General features: G+C 38.9%; 1 protein-coding gene across 6 annotated transcripts in view; it reads left to right on the forward strand.

Annotated features, from left to right (window-relative positions):
- Positions 1–21,618, forward strand: part of sycp2l (synaptonemal complex protein 2-like) — a 28,822-nt gene that overhangs the window by 3,041 nt on the left and 4,163 nt on the right. For 4 of the 6 annotated variants that reach the window (XM_069190891.1, XM_069190892.1, XM_069190893.1 and 1 more), the window contains exons 2-31: positions 1,920–2,071; positions 2,602–2,721; positions 2,847–2,966; positions 4,513–4,617; positions 5,092–5,116; positions 5,959–6,044; positions 6,131–6,219; positions 7,259–7,293; positions 8,400–8,542; positions 8,839–8,891; positions 9,176–9,221; positions 9,465–9,557; positions 10,788–10,848; positions 11,255–11,403; positions 11,837–11,885; positions 11,978–12,038; positions 12,609–12,642; positions 13,044–13,108; positions 13,384–13,429; positions 14,278–14,388; positions 15,479–15,528; positions 16,020–16,080; positions 17,108–17,249; positions 17,379–17,428; positions 17,589–17,730; positions 18,589–18,653; positions 18,947–19,007; positions 19,256–19,363; positions 19,685–19,797; positions 20,499–20,593. In XM_069190891.1, the coding sequence (XP_069046992.1) occupies positions 2,063–2,071; positions 2,602–2,721; positions 2,847–2,966; positions 4,513–4,617; positions 5,092–5,116; positions 5,959–6,044; positions 6,131–6,219; positions 7,259–7,293; positions 8,400–8,542; positions 8,839–8,891; positions 9,176–9,221; positions 9,465–9,557; positions 10,788–10,848; positions 11,255–11,403; positions 11,837–11,885; positions 11,978–12,038; positions 12,609–12,642; positions 13,044–13,108; positions 13,384–13,429; positions 14,278–14,388; positions 15,479–15,528; positions 16,020–16,080; positions 17,108–17,249; positions 17,379–17,428; positions 17,589–17,730; positions 18,589–18,653; positions 18,947–19,007; positions 19,256–19,363; positions 19,685–19,797; positions 20,499–20,593 (2,387 nt within the window). In that variant the 5' untranslated portion in view covers positions 1,920–2,062. Of the gene's footprint in view, positions 1–1,919; positions 2,072–2,601; positions 2,722–2,846; positions 2,967–4,512; positions 4,618–5,091; positions 5,117–5,958; positions 6,045–6,130; positions 6,220–7,258; positions 7,294–8,399; positions 8,543–8,838; positions 8,892–9,175; positions 9,222–9,464; positions 9,558–10,787; positions 10,849–11,254; positions 11,404–11,836; positions 11,886–11,977; positions 12,039–12,608; positions 12,643–13,043; positions 13,109–13,383; positions 13,430–14,277; positions 14,389–15,478; positions 15,529–16,019; positions 16,081–17,107; positions 17,250–17,378; positions 17,429–17,588; positions 17,731–18,588; positions 18,654–18,946; positions 19,008–19,255; positions 19,423–19,684; positions 19,798–20,498; positions 20,594–21,618 lie in introns of those variants that run through there. The other 2 variants (XM_069190895.1, XM_069190896.1) reach the window with 2 other exon arrangements.

Below are 21,618 nucleotides of genomic sequence, written 5' to 3' on the forward strand. Positions count from 1 at the left end.
GAAAAACCTACTTCCCCTTAACTCTCGTCCACCGCCAAGCTTCAAAGAACCACGCAGCATTTTCCCAAATGTACATTTACTGTCGTGTTAAGGTCACCGAGACGCCTCCGCCTGCTCGATTTTTACCAGCTTCAGGACAGAAGAGTTCTGGTCTGCGATGTGGATGAATTGAAGACGTCTTGCGCCACTGGAAGTCCATTAAAAGGACAAACGTACTGCATGGTAATTTTGGGAGGTCAATGTTTTCAGCATTAATCGATACGAACTAACGTAAGCAAACAGGATTTACCCGTGACTCATTTTTGTCAGGTACCCTACCCGCTAACTCCGACTCCAAGCGACAGCTGTCTGCTTAGCTTACACTCGACTTCGGGCTATTTCGACACCCGTCTGTTTCTGAACCTGAGCAACAAAATGTTCAGGTCTTGAACGCTGAACCTCCCATTACGCACAGTCTATCCCAGGTCACTTGCTCGCCCCCGTATTCAAACAATTGCAGTGCGAGTGTATACCGTGCTATCTCCTGTAAGTGCACCACGGCGGAATGGTGGACTATTCAGTCCTATCATCCTAACGCTTCGCCTCTAATTTAGCACAACAACCACGATTAAAAGACTAGACGTAAGGATATGGACACCAAACGTTTGAATTCGAATAAAACAGTCCGTTTTTTAAAACATGCTGTCAGTTTCCTTGGCGAGCCAGTAAGACACTCGCCAGTCTGTGGGGAAGGACAACAGCAGTCCAGGCTCCCGGACAGCGCGCAGTTAAGACCGCCCTCACGTCGGACGTTGGTTAAGTGAGGGAAATGAAAGTCAGAGCCCACATGAAATCGTAGGGTCTGCACAAAACTCAGAGTGGGTCTGTGATAGAATTGCACCGATTTTATATCGTATATATTATTTTGACCAGTCTGTGCTCAAACTTGGGACATTTCTGTTACAGATCATCAGGCGACACACCACGTTAATTAAACAGCTCTCCGTTCAGTTCGGGGGAAACGATGTTTTGCGAGTTGAACAGTTTGCCTCGAGTCATATGGGTTGCGATTTGGTCTGCAGAGGAACTAACTTACCAGTTACAAATCACTCCAACCCTGACACCGATTGTTCACGTTTTACCGACAGAGCTATTAGGTTTCTGCTCGCAGATGCCAGGCACACCTGTGGCTGTTCAGTTCAGGTTAATTGGACGGTGAGTGGTACTAATCATCACCAAGACCTCTTCCTTACACACAAGAGAGCGCTACAGAAATGTTAACCCCACGGAGAAGAAAACAAATAAAATGTTTAACATCATGCAAATGAAACATTTTTATTATATCCGTTCCACACTTTGAATAAGGCGGACTCCTCCGTGTGTGTTTATTAGGACACGGTTTACTGCTCTAAGCTCCAAAACGAAGTCGCATGAAATATAAAATACATCACATTAATTTAAAAAGTGCTCTCGAATTCAATTCGGAAACGACTTAAAGCGTCTTCTGTTGAATGGGTCGAATCATTATATGTATAGACTTATAGAATATTTCATAAGGTATTTTTATATAAAGTTGATTATGCACAACAACTCACTTCATTAAATTTACAGATCCCTATAAAACACACTGGAGCCTAGTTAGATGTGTTGCAATTGAGTCGTTGATTGAATAATTAGACCAACTTTTAGCTGTTCAGTTAGAACAGGACACTAGGCCTCCGCGTTGAAGAGCCCTGTTTTAGAGTAATTGCGCAAGTATCTTTGCTCAATAAATGCGAGAGTTAACCATCAAGCATTCATTAAAAAACGTATTTAAATGTAGACAAATGGATTTGTTAAAAAAACAAATCACATCAATTTAATAATACAGTTAGTATGAATTCATTATACCCCCCCCCCAACACACACACACACACACAACATCTATCATTTCTAAACAGTGTTTCTCCATAAGAAAGGGCAAATATATCTCGAATGAGGTTTCTGTCTGATTGGGCCACCTGCGTCCGAACTGAACCGTGATCCAATTAGGACGACATGAAGGACGTGAAGACAACAGACGTAAAACCAAGACCAACCGAAGATGATGAGCGTAAGTCCGGCGACATTTTCGTTAAAAATTAATTGAAATGAAGTGCGTGTTTCATCGATATGTGTGTTTTTCCGCCTCATAAATTAAAATCGTGGATCCCGTCTGCGAACCCAGAATATTAATCCTATAGCCTATTTGCAAAATGAAGTGAAGAACTCTAGCTAGGAGATTCATCATCGTAAAGCAGATAAACCTGATCTCTTCGAAATGTCATTCCAAAATAAAATCATTTAAATTAGTCATACACTTTTTTTTAGAAAATGTGAGGTATACTTGAAAGCGTTTGTTCTGAGTTTGTCAGACGAGATGCAGACATCTAGGTTTACTAAAATGTTGTTTTACTAACGGTGTTGTTCATGAAACGCCCAAGCACGGAAGCTTTTGTGTGCTTTAATTATTCATGTGGTGTAAATAAACTACTGGAAAGACCACGTTGTAATTTCCGTTACTTCTTTTAACATTTTGTAATAGTATAAAGTGTACTACATTGGCAAGCTGCGACCAAGCACTGTTCGATTTCTCTGTTTCAGCTGGAAATTGAATTAGAGGAAGCCTTCGCCAGTAATCAAGTTGAAAAAATTACAGTTGCTCTTCTTGAGGAGAAATCTTCAAAGACTTCCGTTAACAGACTGGACAAAGTAGCTAATAAGGTATGTGTGCTATTGTATTTACCTTGCGTAATTTGGCTTTTTCACCTCATTAAGACGATTATGACGATAGAACGATACACTTTAATTTTACTACTACTGAACAACGCATGTGTGCTTTTTTCTAGGAACTGGACAAAAACGAATTTGGACACGTAACTTTGCTATTAAAAGGCATCGAAAGCTTATGTTTGAGCAATGGGGAAGACGTCATCAACAATTTTGTCCAACAAGGACTGGTTGCAAAGATAAGTATTTTATTAATTATTTTTCTGGCCATATCATTTGTTGTTATTAGGATGTTACCTGTACTTAAAGATCTGAAAGGAAAGACAAATTGTTATCCACTATGACGTGACTTTCGAGTTTTAATACAAGCTGAGCTCAAGAAAGAAAAACGACTAAAAACCACACCTTCATTTTTTGTATTAAAAATGGAAAATTACACTGTTTCTAGATAAGTGTACTTGTACAGAAATTTGGAAGTATTCATTTAATCCATTAAAGTGATTTAGTTTAACCTTATCTCTTTAACAAAGGTTTGTGTTTTCTCAGTAATATAATTTAGTTTTGGGTTGGTCACAGGAACATACAGTATTAGACATGTATTGGAAACAAACCCAACTGAATTTCTGTAACAATGCTTAGCTGTATACTGTATATTGTATTAATTTACTCATATTGTGGCTTAGATTTTGTTTTATTTAGTCACATATGTGGTCTGTTTAAAAGTATACATACAGTGTGTACAGGTATGTCTATGTAAAGATAAATATTCTGCATTTGTCTTTAGGATTGATTGTTATTGTATTATATCCCACTGGACGTTGTAAGCATTCTTATTTTTGAAACTGTCAAGTATTTGCTCATTATAAGACAGTGTTCTGGCATCACTCTCTTTTTTTCCACACGTTTGAAATACTTCTGATTTACTTTGAATTATGACAATATGCTATGAAGTACACAGTAACTCACCACAGCCTGCTATTAAACAAGAGCCTCTGTTTCTTATAACAAACATGGCAACACCTTCCCTTCCATAGAACACATCTGTCCTGCTGACACAGAATGTGTTTTCCTTAGTGAACAGAGTCTGATTTTTGCTTCTCTCGCCAAGTCTTGCAAGTCCTCCCCTGCTTGCAGGGTTTCAGATGAGAATGCTTTACTGAGGTACGGTACGTTTCCCCACCACAAGCCTTTAAAATAACCTGTTTGGCACATGATGAGTAGCTTGGTCTCCTTATGTTAACCACCTTGCAAGGAATAACGTAGTACAGTAGTCTTGGGCTTTTTGGAATATCCTTTCAGGAGTTAAGCCTCAGGAACTTGGCTGTAGGCTGAGGAAGTTAGGGCCCCTGGTCAGGGAGAGGAGTTAACGGCAAAGGTGGAGGTGAAGAGGAGGGGGGGAGGAGACCGAAATTGGGATGTGAGCCGGAGAGCTTTTATAGCTTTTCTGAGGAAGTGATGCCATGAAGACATACTGTTTGAGCAGCAGTGGTGATGAAGACCTTGGCTGTTGGCGTCTCTCCTGAGCTTTCTTTAGAAAAGCTGTGTAGCGATTCATCCACAGTGGTTTCGTTTCCCCTCACAAAATATTAAGAAGAGATCCCCCTACCCCTCCTGTCTCATGAGCACGGTCGGAGATCCAATATCTCTGATCTGGGAATGTGGTGGAGGTAGAAAATTGGCCGTCGATGAAGAGTAAGCTTGGCGAGGTGTGGACCGCGAGAGAGCACCTGGTGGTTCAGAATGTGCAGAACTGTATTCCTTCAACCACGTTTTTGTGTGCTTTACATGTTAATGTGGTTTGAAAGGGCTTTGGAATTTCTGAAGATTGAAGAAATGCGTTCCAATAAATTCCTGCCAAATCTTATCGAGGAATGCTATGACGCGGCTTTGGTAAGTGCCATGACGCGGATTGTCTTTTGCACGTCTAAGCGTTTAATGAATTGACACAATGGTGTGCTGTCTTGGGCACAGAAGTTCATAGGTAGCCTTCAATGGTCAATGAATGAATGAAAGAAGGGAAAAGAATATTAGGTTCTTTTAAGCAAATACCTAATTGAGCCAATTAAAAAATATTCAGAGTTCAGCTGTAAAGGATCAGCAGATACTCTGGCTCCTTAGGACCTTAGAGGAATACTGCCGAATTAACACATTACTGGGCGCCTGAAACAAAAATAAAATAAAGAGGTTAATGTAGATAAGGGGAGAATTGTCCTTGCTACGCAAATAGCTTAGAACCAGCTTTCAGAGGTTGAAGGTGCTGGCTGACATGTTTTTAAATGAACAGTATTAAAATATTTCTTTATGATGATAAATGATCAAGTTCAGTGTGTCCAGTGTTTAATGAAGTCTTGTTCTTTTTTATAGAGTATTTGCAAGATAAGCACGGAAGGTAAAATATGTATTTTTTATTTGACTAGCGAAAGCATATTTGCTATTTATTTGCCTGTTAAATACAGGCAGGGAGCGTTCTAGTATGTTACAAACTGGTTTTCAGAGTGGGGAAAACAACTTTTCAAACAAGTGACTCCTGTAGAAATAAGATACATTTAAGTGTAACATTGGAATATAAGAATGTTTCATTAATTGAAGACGAATCAATCATTTGGCTTAATTGAAGGCAAAGGGGACCATGTATTCCTGCCATATTCTAAAACAAAAAAAATAAATCCTGCTCTGCAAAATTCTGTTGGGACCATGTCATAAACCCTGCAATTCTTGCTAAGATTCTACAAAGAAAAGAAAGCAAACCTCAAATGGATCAAAAGAAAACAACGCAGAAATATTTCCTTAGTAATTACTCCCATTATCGTGCAGGAAGGCTTGTTACTGTTGGGGGATTGCGGGCTGTGCTTTCTGAATTACACCTGACTCGGTGGAGATTGAGGTTGAGAACTGGCCTGCTGATTGGCTGGGTAATGACCTGACTCCCCAGCATGCACACACTCACCTTTTGAAATCTGGGAATCTGAAAGGTAGAGGAAGAGTTTATGGGGATTGAATTGCTAGAGCCATTGAAGGCAATGGAATATAAATCGATCGTTTCAGTTTTATTGCAAATGGTTAGAACATAAATACATGCAAAAATATTCTCAGTTTAAATCAAGATGTCTATATCTAAATCGGCAGGCAGCAGATGCGATTATTTTCTGTGTTCCCTCGGGCTCTAATAGTTTGAGGGGATTTATTGCATATTAATGAGAATTTAACTCTTCTGTTTTTTGTGGTGTTCAGGAAAAAATCAGATGCATGACACATTTGTTCTGCGGTTAGGAATGCTAGTGACCGATCCCGATGTTATGTTCTGTCTTCGATTGGAGGTATGCTTTCTTTTGACCAGTAAAACACTGTCATTTTAGCACAGCTGCGAAAATGGTGATTCCATCTGTTCCTTTACTCTTGTTAGGGTATAAGGACAATTAATTCAATTCTTGACATTGCCACCAAAGAAGACCGGAAGAAGATGAGCTTGTCTGAACAACATTGCTCACTTCTGTAAGTCGCATCTCTCATGTATTGTGATTCTGTCACAGCATTCCAGCAAATATTATCCCAAGTGACAGGCTTCCTTATGAACATACAATACTTTGTATTGCAATTTGCTAAGTATATGCTTAAAGTGAACATTTGTTTGACTGTCTGAGTTTTATGGCAAAATAATGATATGGAAATGAGCTCTGCTGCCTCATAGCTCCAGGGTTTTATTTGAGCTTGACCCTTTTCGTCTCTCTGTTCGTTTCCTGATCCACAGGATGACAAAATGCTTTTTGCTAGTGGATAATTAACATAGGTTTTGTCTGTCTCGGTACTTTTCTTGGCAATGTTGAGCATTTATGTAAGTTAATTTATTAAACTTATTAAACTGAGTCTTACTCAATCCATACAGATTTGTGTTTTACATGGAATCTGAAAGGTGATTTGACAAAGTGAATGGTTACACAGCTCTTTAGTGTTCTGTGAAGACCTTCACTGCCACCTACTGGAAAAGCAATAACAACCAAAGAGAAAGTGTTATTTATCTACATGACTGCAAAGGTTTACATTAGTATTGGTTAGAAATATGTCAATAATAATTCCTTACACTTATATAGTGCTTTTCTGGACACTCCACTCAAAGTGCTGTACAGGTCATGGGGATCCCCTCCACCACCACCAGTGTGCAGCCCCACCTGGATGATGCACCAGTGCACTCATCACACACCAGCTCAGTGAGGAGGAGAGCAGAGTGATGAAGCCAGTTCAAAAATGGGGATTATTAGGAGGCCATGATTGGGGAAATTTGGCCAGGGTGCCATTGTAACACCCCTTGCTTACTACAGCTTTACTTTGTTTTACCAGTTAATCCCAAAACTTTTTTCACGGCAACACGATTAATTTAGATTAAATCTCTGTTTCAATGGTGTTGCAATGTATGGGAAGTGAGGACAGTTACGTTATGTTTTGTTCTAACAGTTTGCTTGCTTTAGCATGCGAACTAGAAAATGACCGCTATCGGGCTCATTCTCACAGCAGTTTAACTCTTTTTTTCCCCCAGGGAAGAGCTTGCCAAACTGATTGTGGACGCCGGTGGTAGGTGGAATAATTTTGAGGCGATTGTTTTCAGAGCTTCTCTAAAGCAGAGCCCTTTTGTGCCATAGTGTACTTAAAATAGTGGTGCACAGTAAGTCACTTTACTGTTTCCCATGAGTGGTGCACTGTGTTCAAGCCAATCTAATACTGTATGTGAGAATAAAAAGGCTGAACAGGCCTGAACATACAAATGCAGAAAACCATGTGCACCCCATATTAATAAAGATCCAATTGAGGATAGTCGATGTGGACCTAGAACAGGTTAGTTGTGCTGAACTGACTTTTTAATGTTACTTGTAACAAGTAATAGCCGCAGTGGATATAAACAAGCACATGACATTGCATATTTAAAAATGGTCTAATTACAGGTGATAGGCATGCAAGGAACCGTGTGTCTTTGGACAGATAACTGGTTAATGAATAGAAAACAATGATGTCACCCCAGCTTCAGGCTCGGTGCTGTACACCAGGGATCATGCTGTACTGTTGGAAACTAGTCAAGATTGCGGATTATTCCAAAATGTGAGGACCTGTAAACATTGTAGAAGAAGCAAAGGAAATGTAAAATGATTCAGATCAAAGTCAAGACTGGGCAAACACCCGCCAGATGAGATTGAATGTGGAGAAATGCTGTATGTTACATGAAAGTAGTTCAGTCATGAACTGGGAAGAGGCTCCTCTTGCTTATCTGTCTTGCATTCTGGAATTTCAGCAGAATTCTTATTGAGAATGCTTCCCGCTGATACTTGTGCCTATAGTCCAAAATACATCTGTCAGAAGACAGAAAGAAGTTAAGGCCAGTCAATGAGGTTTTCTTCATTCACAGAATAGGGCTGATCAATCGTCATCATCATCTTTTAATTTGTAGATAGGGAGAAGTCTACTTTATTGTACTGAAGTGGATGCCAACATCTGTATAGAATTTGAGGCCAATAGAAAACTGAATCAAAGGTAAAAAACAAGACCATTGAATTGCAGAGACTAATATTACAACATGCACGACTTTTATGCTTGGAGTTTTTGTTTTATCGGAGGCTACACTTCCTCTCTGCATGTATACTGTGTTAAAAAGAAGAAGATATTTCCCGGTTTTCTGCCTTTTCCAGATTATGAAATACAGGTGGCCATTTCAGAAGCTCTCTGCCGCATGACTTTAAAAAAATGGAGGGAAGACCTGGTTTACCAGTGGTTTGTAAATCCAGATTTTGCAAACTCCTTCAAGGAGATAAATGATCGGGAATTTGAAACAGTAAGTTCTACCAACAACCTGTAGCTTTTTTAGCAGTAATTGTATATAACTTTGTGATTGATTAAATTCCAGTCTTTTTGATAACAACAGAAAGAAAAAGAGCTGTGAGGGTATAGAAACATATTTGGCTGTTAGTATTTAAATGCATTAAAATCCTCAGTTTTAAAATCATCTACACCACTTTTAACTAAGTTGCTTTAAAACAGCCAGGAGCTACCTTGGCACTCCTTCATCACACGATGCCACAAATGTCATAAGCAAACCCTTAAGATTTTTTTTCTTTTCTTTTTATTAAGGACTGCCGAAAATTTCTCAACAAAGTGAACAGTTCCCTTGGAGACATACGGAGGTGTTAAAGTTTATCTTTTTTTTTCCCCTCACTGCGTCATCCTGGAAAATTCCTATCATGATAAAATGATGGAAAAATATTATTTTTGCATTTTGAGTGAAATCCAGTGAAGTGCTCCCCATCTCTAAGTTATACTTGAAAAGTTTGACTAACTTTGCCAAAAGATAATAAAAGAATAATGCTATATACAACTGTATCAATATATTAAAATGGAATAAATGCTATGTCGGTTACTTTGTGAGATGGCTCTTGGATTTAAGGAGCAAATTCATTTCTTTTCCCAGGGTGTACACGTTTCCATGCATCCAAGCTTTCCTTGGAACAAAGGAGGTGAGTTCAGTGTTTATACCACTGATAAAAGTTCGGCCTTTCTGAAAGTTTTAGTCGGGACTTATTACAAAGAAATTACATACCTGCCATGCACAAATGTAAAATTTAAACATTAAATGACGGGGAAATAACTGTGACATTGTGACAAGTTTCATGCTTTTTGAAGTAATCTTGGAACCCATTTTAGTATAGAATATGTCTTTGACATTGGCCAGCCTAAGTTGTATTGGGGTTTTTTCCTAGCTGCACAAGCCAGATGATGCCAAACTTGAGGAATTTTGGGTTGATTTCAACATTGGAAGTTCATGTATAAGTTTCTTCATAAATGATCCTGAGGTATGTTTGATTGGTTTGGACCCTTAACACGTGGTTCTGTGTGGGTATGTGTACTTACAAATACTTATGTTTCTGTACAAACTTATGATGCTTTTAAAGAGGAACTGCAATGCTATTTTTATATTTTGGGGTTAGAAAGAATCGGCGTTGAGTGCATTTCAAACCACAATAAAAGTAAAATGTACACAGGAACCTGTAAAACCTCCAATTTACATGACAAAATAGACAAAATCTCCATGTATGCGCAGCACCGTATTCTGCGATTCAAACACAACGCTGGCAACAAAACCTCCAGTGACGTGATGCAGCCCTATTACACTGTGAAGAAGCAGGCTTGTGAATATGTCTCCTTTTATCCGATAGAAATATTGCTCTCGACTTCTAGACAGTTCTGCTGACAAATACTACTTACTTGTTAACTCTGCATGCACAGCACATTGGAACATTTCTGTGGTGAAAAGTCTGCTGCTCAACCTGTACTTATTCATTTGTACATCACACTACATTAGTCACTGCTGTGACTAGTGAGCAGGAAGGGCCGCTTCACATCATAATTTGTGGGAACGCTCTCTCTCACCTGTGGAGAGAGCAGGGGACCACAATTTTCCGCTTAATTTGAAATTTGTAAAAGTTTTCTATGCCATGAGTGAATTAATTTTGTTACAGAGGTTTAGTAACCAGTCTGAGAAACTGGGACTGCAGTTCACCTTTAAGTACTGCACAAAACTAAAGACTTACTCCTTCATTTTTTTTAAACATAAACAACATGAAGTACTGGATTGAAGCTCCTGAATTTCAGCAGGTCTCAAGGCTTTATATTTTATACTGGAGGGCTGTGGGTTCAGATCCGAGCTGGGGCAATGCTATTGTACTCTTAAGTAAGGTAGTTCATTCACGTTGCTCCAAGCAATGCTGTGCTGTATGACTGGGACTTCAGGTCCTCATTTTAAATGAGACTTGACTGATCAAGTAATAAACAACAAATCATTTTAACACTGTCCTGTTCAAAATGGAATAATTTTTACATTCCAAATATTTGTGCGTATCTTTTCAATGTGGATTTGGCAACTTCATGTTTTTTTTCATTTTCTATGAATAATATTTTTATATATTGTTGGTAAAAGTGTACAGCTCTCATGAATAAGGCAGCTGGGTATGCGTTTATTTTCTTCCTGTGTCAAGACTGTGCTTGTACCTAAGTTATTGTTTCTCATTTATGTTCAAATAAAGGGAGCCCTTTGGGATTCGGTTAATTTGTCCAAAGGAGCTGTGAGCTGGTATGTTGTTGAAGGTAGGTGAAAATGCAAGCTGCTCTGGGCCTCTAAATCTAACCTGATTTAAAGATAAATATGCAGTGAGAAAGTTCTCTATTCTTTGCACGTGTTAAAGAGCCTGCTTCCTAAGAATTGTTATGTTGTTTGCTTTGGATTTTTTAAATTGATAATTTGAACATAGGCCCAGCTATGCTCCTCAATATCCAGTTATAACCCATGTATTATCTGCGTTAAAAGAAGGGATAATGGATTTTTCTGTTGCCTGTTTTCCCCCTTGCCGTATCTTAGGTCATTCATGGAATAAAATGTGATCTGTGATCTTGTGTATTGCAGTCCTTAGCTTAAGATGGATAGCAAAGATACCCATCGAATTTGTGAAATATTATGGCCATTTCTAAAGATTTAACTTTTTTCTCTTCTCAGAAACCAGTGAACAAAAAATACTGACTATTCATACTGAAGTCTTATTGTCTGTGAACAGCAAGGAAGGCAAAACGGTCAGAATTATCTTTGATACTATTCACGACATTCTTTCAGTGGTGAAGATGATATTTGGAGAGGAAAAACTTCAGGTATTTTTTCCTTTTAATGAGAAATATGGCATATACATTGTCTGGTGCGCCCTGTTTTTTTTTGTTGCCTGGATAATATTTTTAAGCAAATAATAAAAGTCACATTTTGACAGTGAATTGTATAATTTAGATGTGCTTTCAGGAGAATGTATCAGAATACTGACAATGGTCAGAGCAGGAAGTGTTTTGAAGGGCGTTATTCATAAAAGCTGAGTTTGTAGTTAAACAGCAGTAGCTGTCTTTCAGTGGGCAGTGTACAAGAGATGTCTTACTATAACTTGAATCTGATGGATAATTACAGCAATCCAAGTACACACAAAAAGTTAAAGATGGCATTGTCAATTTCAGTTTGTGTAGGCCTTTCATGTACTGTGGTATCTCTTGGCTTCTTGGAATATAAGCATGCTGAAGTTTTATTTTGCTGTCATTTTAGAAAAGCTTAGATTCGGAGTGGAAGACCTCTGTTTTAAATGATATTAAAGGTACTGTATGTTTTTTACTTTAACATAAAATGTTGCAATATAAATGTTAAAAAAGGAGAAAAAACGTTATTCTGTTTTCTTTTTCTCTTCAGTTGAGAAATCTAACTCAATTTTTCCAAGCCCTGAGATTAAGAAGAATGAACCTTCGTCCAGGTGAGTGTATTTACAGTATATGTCTCCGTGATACTGGTGTCTAGCAGTGGTGACTGCTGGCCAAGAAGCTACTGTGAAGAGGAATTCGTTTAATTGTGAGGTTCACTAAGTTTGCCTGTACTTTTTAGTGTAATTAAACAGGAAAATAAATTTGTGTGTTTAAGACATTTAAGTCTCCAGTTCCTGCTTGGCACGTGTGTGTGTGTGTATATATATATAATTTTCTTTTGCTAATTGATTGGCAGGTATGTACAGTAATAATGCCATTTAATGGAGTGCAATGTATTCTAAATGATTGTGATGTATTTTAGCGAAGGTAACCTTCACACCGTCAAGATTGATTTAAAATGCATTGCTTTAAGGTGTCACACAGTGCTAATATTCTTGCATAGTGTTACTAATCTCCCCACCCATCTCAATGTCTGTGAACTGTCATTTTCTGAGAGGGAATATAGTTTGGTAGTTGGCTGGGAAACCTTCTTGCAGAGCAACAATCTGTTGTTGAATACTCGTAGACATGTAGTTTATAAAGAATATAAAACAAAGAATCTCAAATCAGCACTTTTTCAGTTCCTCAGCTTCAGAAGCAAGAGAAGATCCTGTTGTGAGTATTCTGAATAATATTGGTATGAAGTGTCTTATGGCCTGACCATTTTATTCTCTGAGTAATATGGACATGGTTGTCGTTTCACATCTTTTCAGTTGATCTGTTGTGAAAAATTTGAAATTGACAAAATGACATTGCTGAATGCTAGCTATGGTCATGTAATAGTCCGCTTCCAAAGTAAACAAAAAGACAAGTGGTCAATTCTGCTAATAAAACACTGGCTACTTTCACTTACTCTCAGCGCAAGTCTGCTATGTACTTTGATAACCGCACAGTAATATTAGTTCTGCTTTTGTAAAGACCCCTTACCTCTTGGGCCCCAGATGCATTCTGGTTTAACTGTACTGGATTTAGAACATCTTCGGAAATTATCATATGTTAACATTTCATTTTCACAGGGTGTTCTTGACGCCCCTGAAGCTCGGGAAAACCTAACGCATCAAGTAGGCAAAACCTCTGAAGCGTAAGTGCTTCCCCTGCACTCTGTGGCAGTTTTGAGTGACTGGAATGAAATGCATACTGTAGCTTTGGCTTAACACCATTTAAGCAAGTGTTCACAAGTTTGCAAAAGGACTCTGGAATGGGAGGTTAATTTTTGGTTAGAAAATATTTAAGAATGAGATTTGACATTGAAGGGTTCTTTGACATGTTTATTTTAACTGTAGCCATACTTTCAGAATGCCCTCTGAACTGGCTGAACATTGCCCAGATCTCAATACTCTGCTTTGAAATTTGTAGGAAGAAAAAAGATGTCTTTGCTATTGAAACACAGTCTGAATCAGAGGTTAGTACATATGTTTATTTATACAGTATATGCTGTATGAAGAAATAATGTACATTGCAGCTACAGTTTATGTACTGTGAATCTGCCTTATTGCAGGTCTATTTCCGCACTGACCAGCCCTGGTCCTGGTGAGCCGCAATCCACCGATCTAGCAGGTCATGCTTAAGTCTGTCTAAACTTGAAAACACAAGAGTTCGGATCAATTTAATAAGTTGACTGGGTCGCTTAAGTCCGAAACCGTCAGGCGTAGTCCTTGAGAAATGTGGCGTTTCTGGTTTTTAATGATTTCAAAGCTAATTTGAGTAAGTCGCCCGCATAAGAGATTGTTCTGCTTGTTGAGAGACTGAAGATTTAACCTGTGACCTGTGAAACCTGCAGGATTGTGACTGTCCAAGACTAGATTTGGGCCGCTCTCGTCTACTTTTCATATGGCCCGGATGATGAAATATATACAAAACTGCTTTAAATATATACATACTGTGCATGGGATAAAAAAAAGGATCTTGACGTTTTGGTATATATTTGTATTTGTATATTTTTGAAGCAGTTTTCCTCCCTTGTGCAGTGTTGGGAATTGTGGCTGATGTGGCCCCATGATTGCCAAGTGTCACCCTGGGGGCGCTCTGCTTTAACGGCTGGAGAAGGGTCTACTATATGGGAAGTGCTTTCGGCTAGAATGAAAAACGCTGTGTAAATTCAACTTCACTGGGTTGCGTTGTCTAAAATGTAGCATGCATGTTAATGTGTAAGGAGAAACCCACAGGAACCCATTTTTATGGACATCCATTTCCAAGCCTGTTTATTGCACGGTACGTTTCTCAATCCATATTTATTCATTGCTGCTTCAGGTTAATGTTGCAGTGGCAGAGTCAGAAGCACTGACTCCCGCAAGTAAAAACTTATCGCAAGTCAGGAGGACAGAGAGTAATTCATTCAAGGAGGTACTGAAGAGCTACAAGGTTAGTTTCCCTGGCATCCATGAAGTTTAAGTACAGTCTTATGAGGGCAAACATTTTTTTGCGAATCCGTTAAATAACAGCTTATTTAATTTTCAAGTATAAAACTTACCCATTGAGTTAGCATGAAGTAGTTTTGTCTTCCTGCAGTACCTGTTTCATAATTATCCGGTTTTGAAAGACTTGCACTCTGCCTTATCCTCTGTTTGGAGCAGTGCTATTATTTCCTCAGATACCCCTAATTTTCAATGTATTAAATTTTTTTGTGAAGTGTCCTGGTTTTATAATAATCAAAACATCAAGATTAAATGGGTTTAAAAGCATTCTTTTTTATCCCATGCACAGTACGTACAGTACATGTTTAAATTCTAAGGGATCATACAATTTACGTTTCCAGCATTGTAAAGATATACAGTATACAGTATAAGAGTTTAATTGTGATAAAGAAGTTAAGTAACATATTTTGCTTTTGAACACGTTTGGGTACCCTTTAACACTCAAAAAACAGACATTGAATTGTTGAGCAACTACTTCATTATCTGATCAATACTGACCTGTATGTTCCTAAGCTTTATAAATAATTGCTTTGGTGTGAACTATGAGACTTCCTAGACTGGCACTCTCCAGACAAGATCTGGGTAATATCATTAAGGTTTTGGTTATAAAACACACTAGATGTTTCATCATAAAACACCAGGGTGTTCTCTAGTTAAATGAGAAAGTTTACACCTTGAATTTGAAGGTGTTCCACAGGACTTTAGCACTGTTGTATGCAGTAATGAATGAACTTTACAGATTTGGTAGAAAAACAAGGTGTCCTTAAGCGAGGAATATTTCAAGGTGGGGGAAAAAAGTCAATTTTTTAACCTTTTTTTTTAATGTGGGGCTCATATTATGGAATTGAGTCAGTGAAGGTGTTTTTAACTTGACAGACAAGGTCTTGTTTCCATTATCAAATGATACTTTTCTTTAAATGCAGATTCTCTGGAATTCTGGATAGCTGCAGTGCTGCTTTTGTTAAAGGGAGTGAAAGAAATGTAAATCTTATGCGTTTCAGACAAATCTTGTAATTATTTTTAATATTGTTTCGTAGATCATGAAAGCTAAAGCAAGGATCTTCAGTCGTTCTTTTTCTTCTGACAGGTATGGTATATTTTAATAAATTCCTCTGGTGAAAGTGCCTTTGAATTGCTTCAGGCATGATGAAATTAAAATTGCTTTCTAATTGTTTACCTTCTGTATGCACTGCATTGATACTGTATTCTGGGGAGCATGTTATTGGGATATTTTACCATCAAAGCTGTAGTCCAACAGAACTGCTGCTGATTAGCTTGACAACAGCTGATTAACAGCTGTTTGCTTGAGACTTCTCATGAGAGAGCAGTAAGCAATCACTGTGGTCTGTCCTGTCTTGAGCAGAACAGATCCGTTGTTACCAAAGCAAGATCTGACTGCTCACATCTTTGAATGCATGTCTTCATTTCCACTTTGGGATAGTCGGATTACAGCTCTAAACTGGGTTATTCCAGGTTGTGTAAAGATAAATGCAATTTGAGTTCAGAAGTTAAAGCATCTACATACCTGATAAAACATGATACAGGAGAGTGATGTGTGGTTTTTGCTTGCACTGTCAGGAGTATGACAGCCTCCACACCAGTCACGGAGAAAGAGCTGAATGAGGCTAAGAAAAGATTGGTGAGTAAAATTGTCATGGCAGGCATCTATTGAAAGCATCTTGTGTTTACTCCTCTAATATTCAATTATTTTTAAAAGCTTGTTGTACTTGGCATTCTATTGGCATAGCATATGCAGTTTCTCATTTTTCAGTTATGTTCTTGAGTTACATATGGCCAGCAGCCATATCACCCTGCAGCTCACAACTGGAAACAAACTGCAGCTCAGCAGGTGTGAGCCTGGTCAGTACCTGAATGGGAGACCTCCTGGGAGAAACTGGAAGAGGTGTAAGTGGGGCCAGCAGGGGGCGCTCACCTTGTGGTCCATGTGGTTCTTAATGTCCTGGTATAGTGACAGGGACACTATAATGTAAAAGGCACTGTCCTTCGGATGTGATGTAAAACTCTGTGGTCATTAAAAATCCCAGGCGTTTCTGGGATTCCCAGGTGTTCCCCGGTGTCCTGGCCAAATTTCCACACTGGCCTTTACCCATCATGGCCTCCTAATAATCCCCATCTCTGAACTGGCTTCATCACTCTGCTCTCCTCCCCACTGAGAGCTGGTGTATGGAGAGCGTACTGGAGCATCATCCAGGTGGGGCTGCACATTGGTGGTGGTGGAGGAGAGACCCCATTACCTGTAAAGTGCTTTAAGTGGAGTGTCCAGAAAAGTGCTAGATAAGTATAAGGAATTATTAAATTTACTGTTCCATTTAGCCTGATCTACAAAGAAGGAAGCCACTCAGTCTCTCCTTGAGACACTAGTTCTCAGGTTCATCTCCTCGCAATGTGGAAGCTGAATTTTGACCAGAGCCAGGTGATCCTGCACACTAACTCTGCTACCTTTTCAAGTCATGCGGATAGTCCTGTACCAGCTCGCGGGGCCTCTCCAAAGTTTGAAAGAGGCCGGCGGCACTCCAGAGCCACAACACCCTATCGCAATGTCAAATGCAAAGGAAAAAAAAAGCAATACAAACGTCCAGAGTTTTTGTGGTGTCCACCATGGTTCGTTTTGAATTTTGATGGGATTGTCTAATTTTTAATTTCAGCCTTGGCAGTCCAAGAGATTTTTTTCAGAGAGTGAGGAAAGCCCTGAACACAGTGAAGCGAGCTTGAACAGGGAACTCAAACGATCTCAGAAGAAAATGGACTACACCAGGAAAAAGCCAAAGAACAAATCCAGACTGAAGAGTGAGCTTCTTTCTAATGTACCTGTATATCGTATAGTGCATGTGGATAAATATCTGAAGCAAAAATCTCTAAAGGTTTTAACTGCTTGCATCAGCATCATAACTTTGTAATTTCTTTTTTTTTATAAAGTTTTGCCTCTTTCCTCACCCAGCAGTGAAAACGAACTAAGTAATATTAGGGTAAGTTTGAATTTTGCTGTTTTCTGGGTCTGTTGTAGAGTCTAAAATGTTCCATTAGCATTGCAATTTAGTGTTGCTCTAATCCAAATAAGTTATTGGGCTTTTTTTTGTTGGCTTGCTTTAGCTTGAAAAAGACCTTCTTCTACCTTTTTGTTTTCAGAAGCATTCAACACCGAAGTCGTTTCAAGAAAAACGAAAAGAAAATCAGAGCGGTATAGTTCAGTTCCTGAATGATTCTGAAGAAGATCTGGAGCTTCCAGTGTTATCAACTCAGCTATTTGAACCTCTTGAGAGGGGCCCAGGTAAGACTTCTATTGTAATATCCTGAAATATCCCGATTCTTATGGTCAGGTAGGACCTGGTTTTATTTTTTTTACTTCCATATCAAGGCTTCATTCTGTTTGGAAATAACCTTTTCAGTTTGGAATTAACCTTTACTTGTTTCAACTCTTTTTGGACTATAAGGCAAGTAACAGAATATTCAGTGAAATGTATCCCACTTGAGCCTACTGTCTTGTCAGACATGAGCTTATTCCCATTTCTTTAGTATTAAACAGGCGGAGTACATTTGACCCACTACATACAATTGTAGTATATTCTCGGCAATACTTATGGGTGGACTGTAGCAAGTAGGGTAAAATGACAACAGCATTTATCCTAGTCAGAGGCGTGAACCCCCAACTCTCCAGTTAATACAGACCTATGACCATAAATTTATGTAGGCTGGTCATCTCTCTATCTGTCCATTTTTCCTGTATCCTGTAGCTTAAATCCCGAGGATTAAAATTGTTTATTTCAGAAAATAGTATCAAGTAAAACGCATTCCACTGTACACAGCACAGATGCGTGAGTCCTGAATAAGACACAAGCCCAGCTGAACTGCACAAATAGACCATCTTCATATAATAGTAAACAAATGGAAAATGGTCAGGCTACACAATTACAGACTGCAAATGTCACTTGTATGGTAACTTTTTTTCTTAACCTTTCATTTGACCTGGTAAGTCAACTGAGAAACACCGGAAATGAGAGTTTGATTACCGGGTGACTGATTTATTGAGTGGGACATTTAGTTACTGGAGTGCAGATCTACAACAGCAGCATCTTCTTTAGTGTCATTAAAGTTCTCTTTGTAATGAACCTGTTTTTATCATCTTCAGTTACAGAAGAAAAGCCATTGAAGAGCTTGGTGCATGTTGCAAATGATGAAGCCGTGTCTGCGAAGGTAATGTACCTCTTAATGCAGATGTGCTGTGCGCTTGGGTTTGCAAAGAGACGCCTTTCAGCATTAACCACACAGATATATTGCTGTTTTTCCCCTTTTTCATCTGCCCATTTGAGAGATTCCAGAACAGTTAACTTGTCATGATTATAACAGCTTCCTCCTTTGATTACATCAGTGCTTCAGAATGTTCGTACAAATAAATTGTGTTTTTTAGTTCACTATTGACTCTCTTAAAAAATGTCTTTCCCTCAAATGTCTCCTCTTCAAATCGCTACAAGTAAAGTGTCTTTCAGGAGCCTGTACCAAATGAGGGTGAGATTTCCCCTGAACCTAAGAAAAGGAAGTTTGGCTTGGGTAAGATATTGACAGACTACATTGTAAGAATGAAACAGAGCCTTTTATTTTGCCATTGGAAAGTTAGAATGTTGATTCCAATCATTTTTATTATGTATACATTTCAAATGTACCTAAAAGTCATCAGAATCACAGTTTTTGTGCAAAGCAAGTGTATGTTCAGGGACAATACATATAAATGAAGATTCACTGTATGTTTGACACAGCAATGAGCGTGTTTGTCTTTACTTTTGTCTTCTGCTGCTCAGGCCCTGGTTCTGAGGCAGTGTTGCCTGAGGAGGCAGCACAGCACATCAGCAGTCACAGGCTTAAACCAAGAAACCTTTTTTCGTCGAAAAAGCAAGAGAGTGATGAAGGTAGCCGTGTGGACTCCTTGCAACTCCAGCAACTTATGTAAACTGGTGAACCTCTTGCTGTATGTAGCCCACCTGTAGGTGTTTGGGGGTGATTGGGTATTTCACTTCTTATCGCTGTAAAAATATTTTCTGTGGATGAAATGGCATCAGAAATTGTGTAGCTTTACACAGTCTGTTTTAATTAGGAGTGTTCAAGCAGTACTAAGGCCAGATTTTGTCTAAAGAGCTGGTTGCATTCCTAATTTTTGCACTTTGTGAGCATGTATAGCATAATCTTGAGCAAATTAGTAGTAGTTTTTCTCTTATCTTTCGCTACTCAAGAGCATAAAGTTACCAATGAGACAATGGAGGACACTGATTCGGGAGCAGAAGGGGGATCCAGTGTCATCAGTATGTTTGAAACCTTCACAAATCAGCTCAGGAACAAGTTCTGGGTGAGTCGTTTTACTGTGTGTGTGAGAGCATAACATTGGAGAAAACTGTTCCATGACCTAAAACGTGGTGCTCTGAGAAAGTTTAAAGTTACAGTATCTTGCTTCAATCCTGTCTGATGTTAAAATGTCTTTGTGGAGATCTTTCTCTGTATGACACAAGGTGTGGACAGGCCGGGACCCTGACAGTGTGGAGATGGGTTTATAAGCAGGACATCTAAAAGCAAATCTTCTTCAGATGCATATGTCCAGTGAATTTTCAGTTTGGTGTTTAAAACCATTTAAAATATTGCTATGCAAAGCTGATTCAAGTAATCACCTGGAAAAAAAGATTTGTCATTAATATAAATGCATTAACACATGTGGTCCCTCATTGGTTAAATAAAGTTTTACAGAAACATTTAGAAGCAGACTACATTTGACTCTTTCTAAAAGGAAGATTTTACATATAGTATCGGAGGTTACATAGAAAAAGGTTTCACTTTTAAATAAACTTTAAAAATAAAGTGTGTTCTAACAGCATACAGCCATGTTTTTCCATTACTTTTTCAAGTGTAAAAATATGAAAATCTAGTTGGGAATTAAGTGCATTCTTCCATCCAGTACCTTTCCAACCTTGATAATTGATGTTAACGGTAAAATAAACATTTCTGACATCTGCTTTCTTATACAGCAATGCATGTAACTCTCTTCTTCTCCTTCAGTCTAGGTACAAGAGAATGGTGATATGCTCACAGCATGCCCTCAATGACTGTGAGACGAGTGTATCTACACTGTTGAACATTGTACATACCTGCAGGTAGCTGCTGTGTCTTAGCTCACCTGTATAGTAACCTAAAACAGGACCCCTGTTCTTCCATCTTTTCATTTTTCATTTTATGCTAGCTAGCAGTGTCTGAAAGATCCAGATGATCGCTCTCAATCCTTTTACCCCTACCTGAGTGTGAAAGTTTTAGCCTGGTGTTATTACTACTTTCTTAAACTGATGATGGATTTACTGATGTGTATTATCCACACAGGGCTTAAGTATCTCATGGTCTGAACCTGTTTTATTTCTTATCCTGTGTGTAAAACTATATCCTGAGCATCAAAAGAGACAGACGGGACCTAGGCAAGTTCATCATGCTGGATAACATTGGTCACTCACAGGGCAGATCGTTTCAACTGCTGTGAAAGCCAGTTGACTAGAAAATCCACAGATCATGTCCCATCTTGGGGAAGCGTCATGTCTCCCGGATGGTGTCCAGTCACTAATTCTTTGGCGCAATGTCTTGCCACTTGCTGGCTGTGTGCTGGAGGCTGAGCAACTTGGTGACTGTCCCAGCTGCCAGCGTACAGATGACATGAAGCTTCATTGTTCTCTTGGTAGGCAAGACATATTGACTCCTCTCAGAGTTGTTCTTTTTTTGATCTGCCAGTAGGTTAGATCACGTCATCACCTGAGCTCAGCCACCTGAGGTGGTCTGTTCTGAATGATCCATTCATCAAAATGATGCCAAAAGGTTTATTCAATCACAATCTGCTTACTTCATTTTTCTGAAAGCAGACATGCCTAGATGTAATGATACCATACTGTAAGTTTCTTTTGATGCGCAGTGTAAATTATGGAATCGAACTTTCTAAAATGGTTCACCGCCACCCTGTTGGACTGCTCTGTTGATGAAAATGGATGGATAGGGAGAAAAGAGGACACTGTGCCTGAATTATATTGCACATTATCCAGTTTGATTGGTGCCATCATTGCTCATTCATTAGGCTATAAAGCATACAGTAGGTCAGATCTCCGAGTCTGGCCTATAAGCGCAACACAGCAGCAGGTTGTGT

This window comes from Lepisosteus oculatus, chromosome 6 (genome assembly GCF_040954835.1).
Source record: "Lepisosteus oculatus isolate fLepOcu1 chromosome 6, fLepOcu1.hap2, whole genome shotgun sequence".
Classification (NCBI taxonomy): domain Eukaryota; kingdom Metazoa; phylum Chordata; class Actinopteri; order Semionotiformes; family Lepisosteidae; genus Lepisosteus; species Lepisosteus oculatus.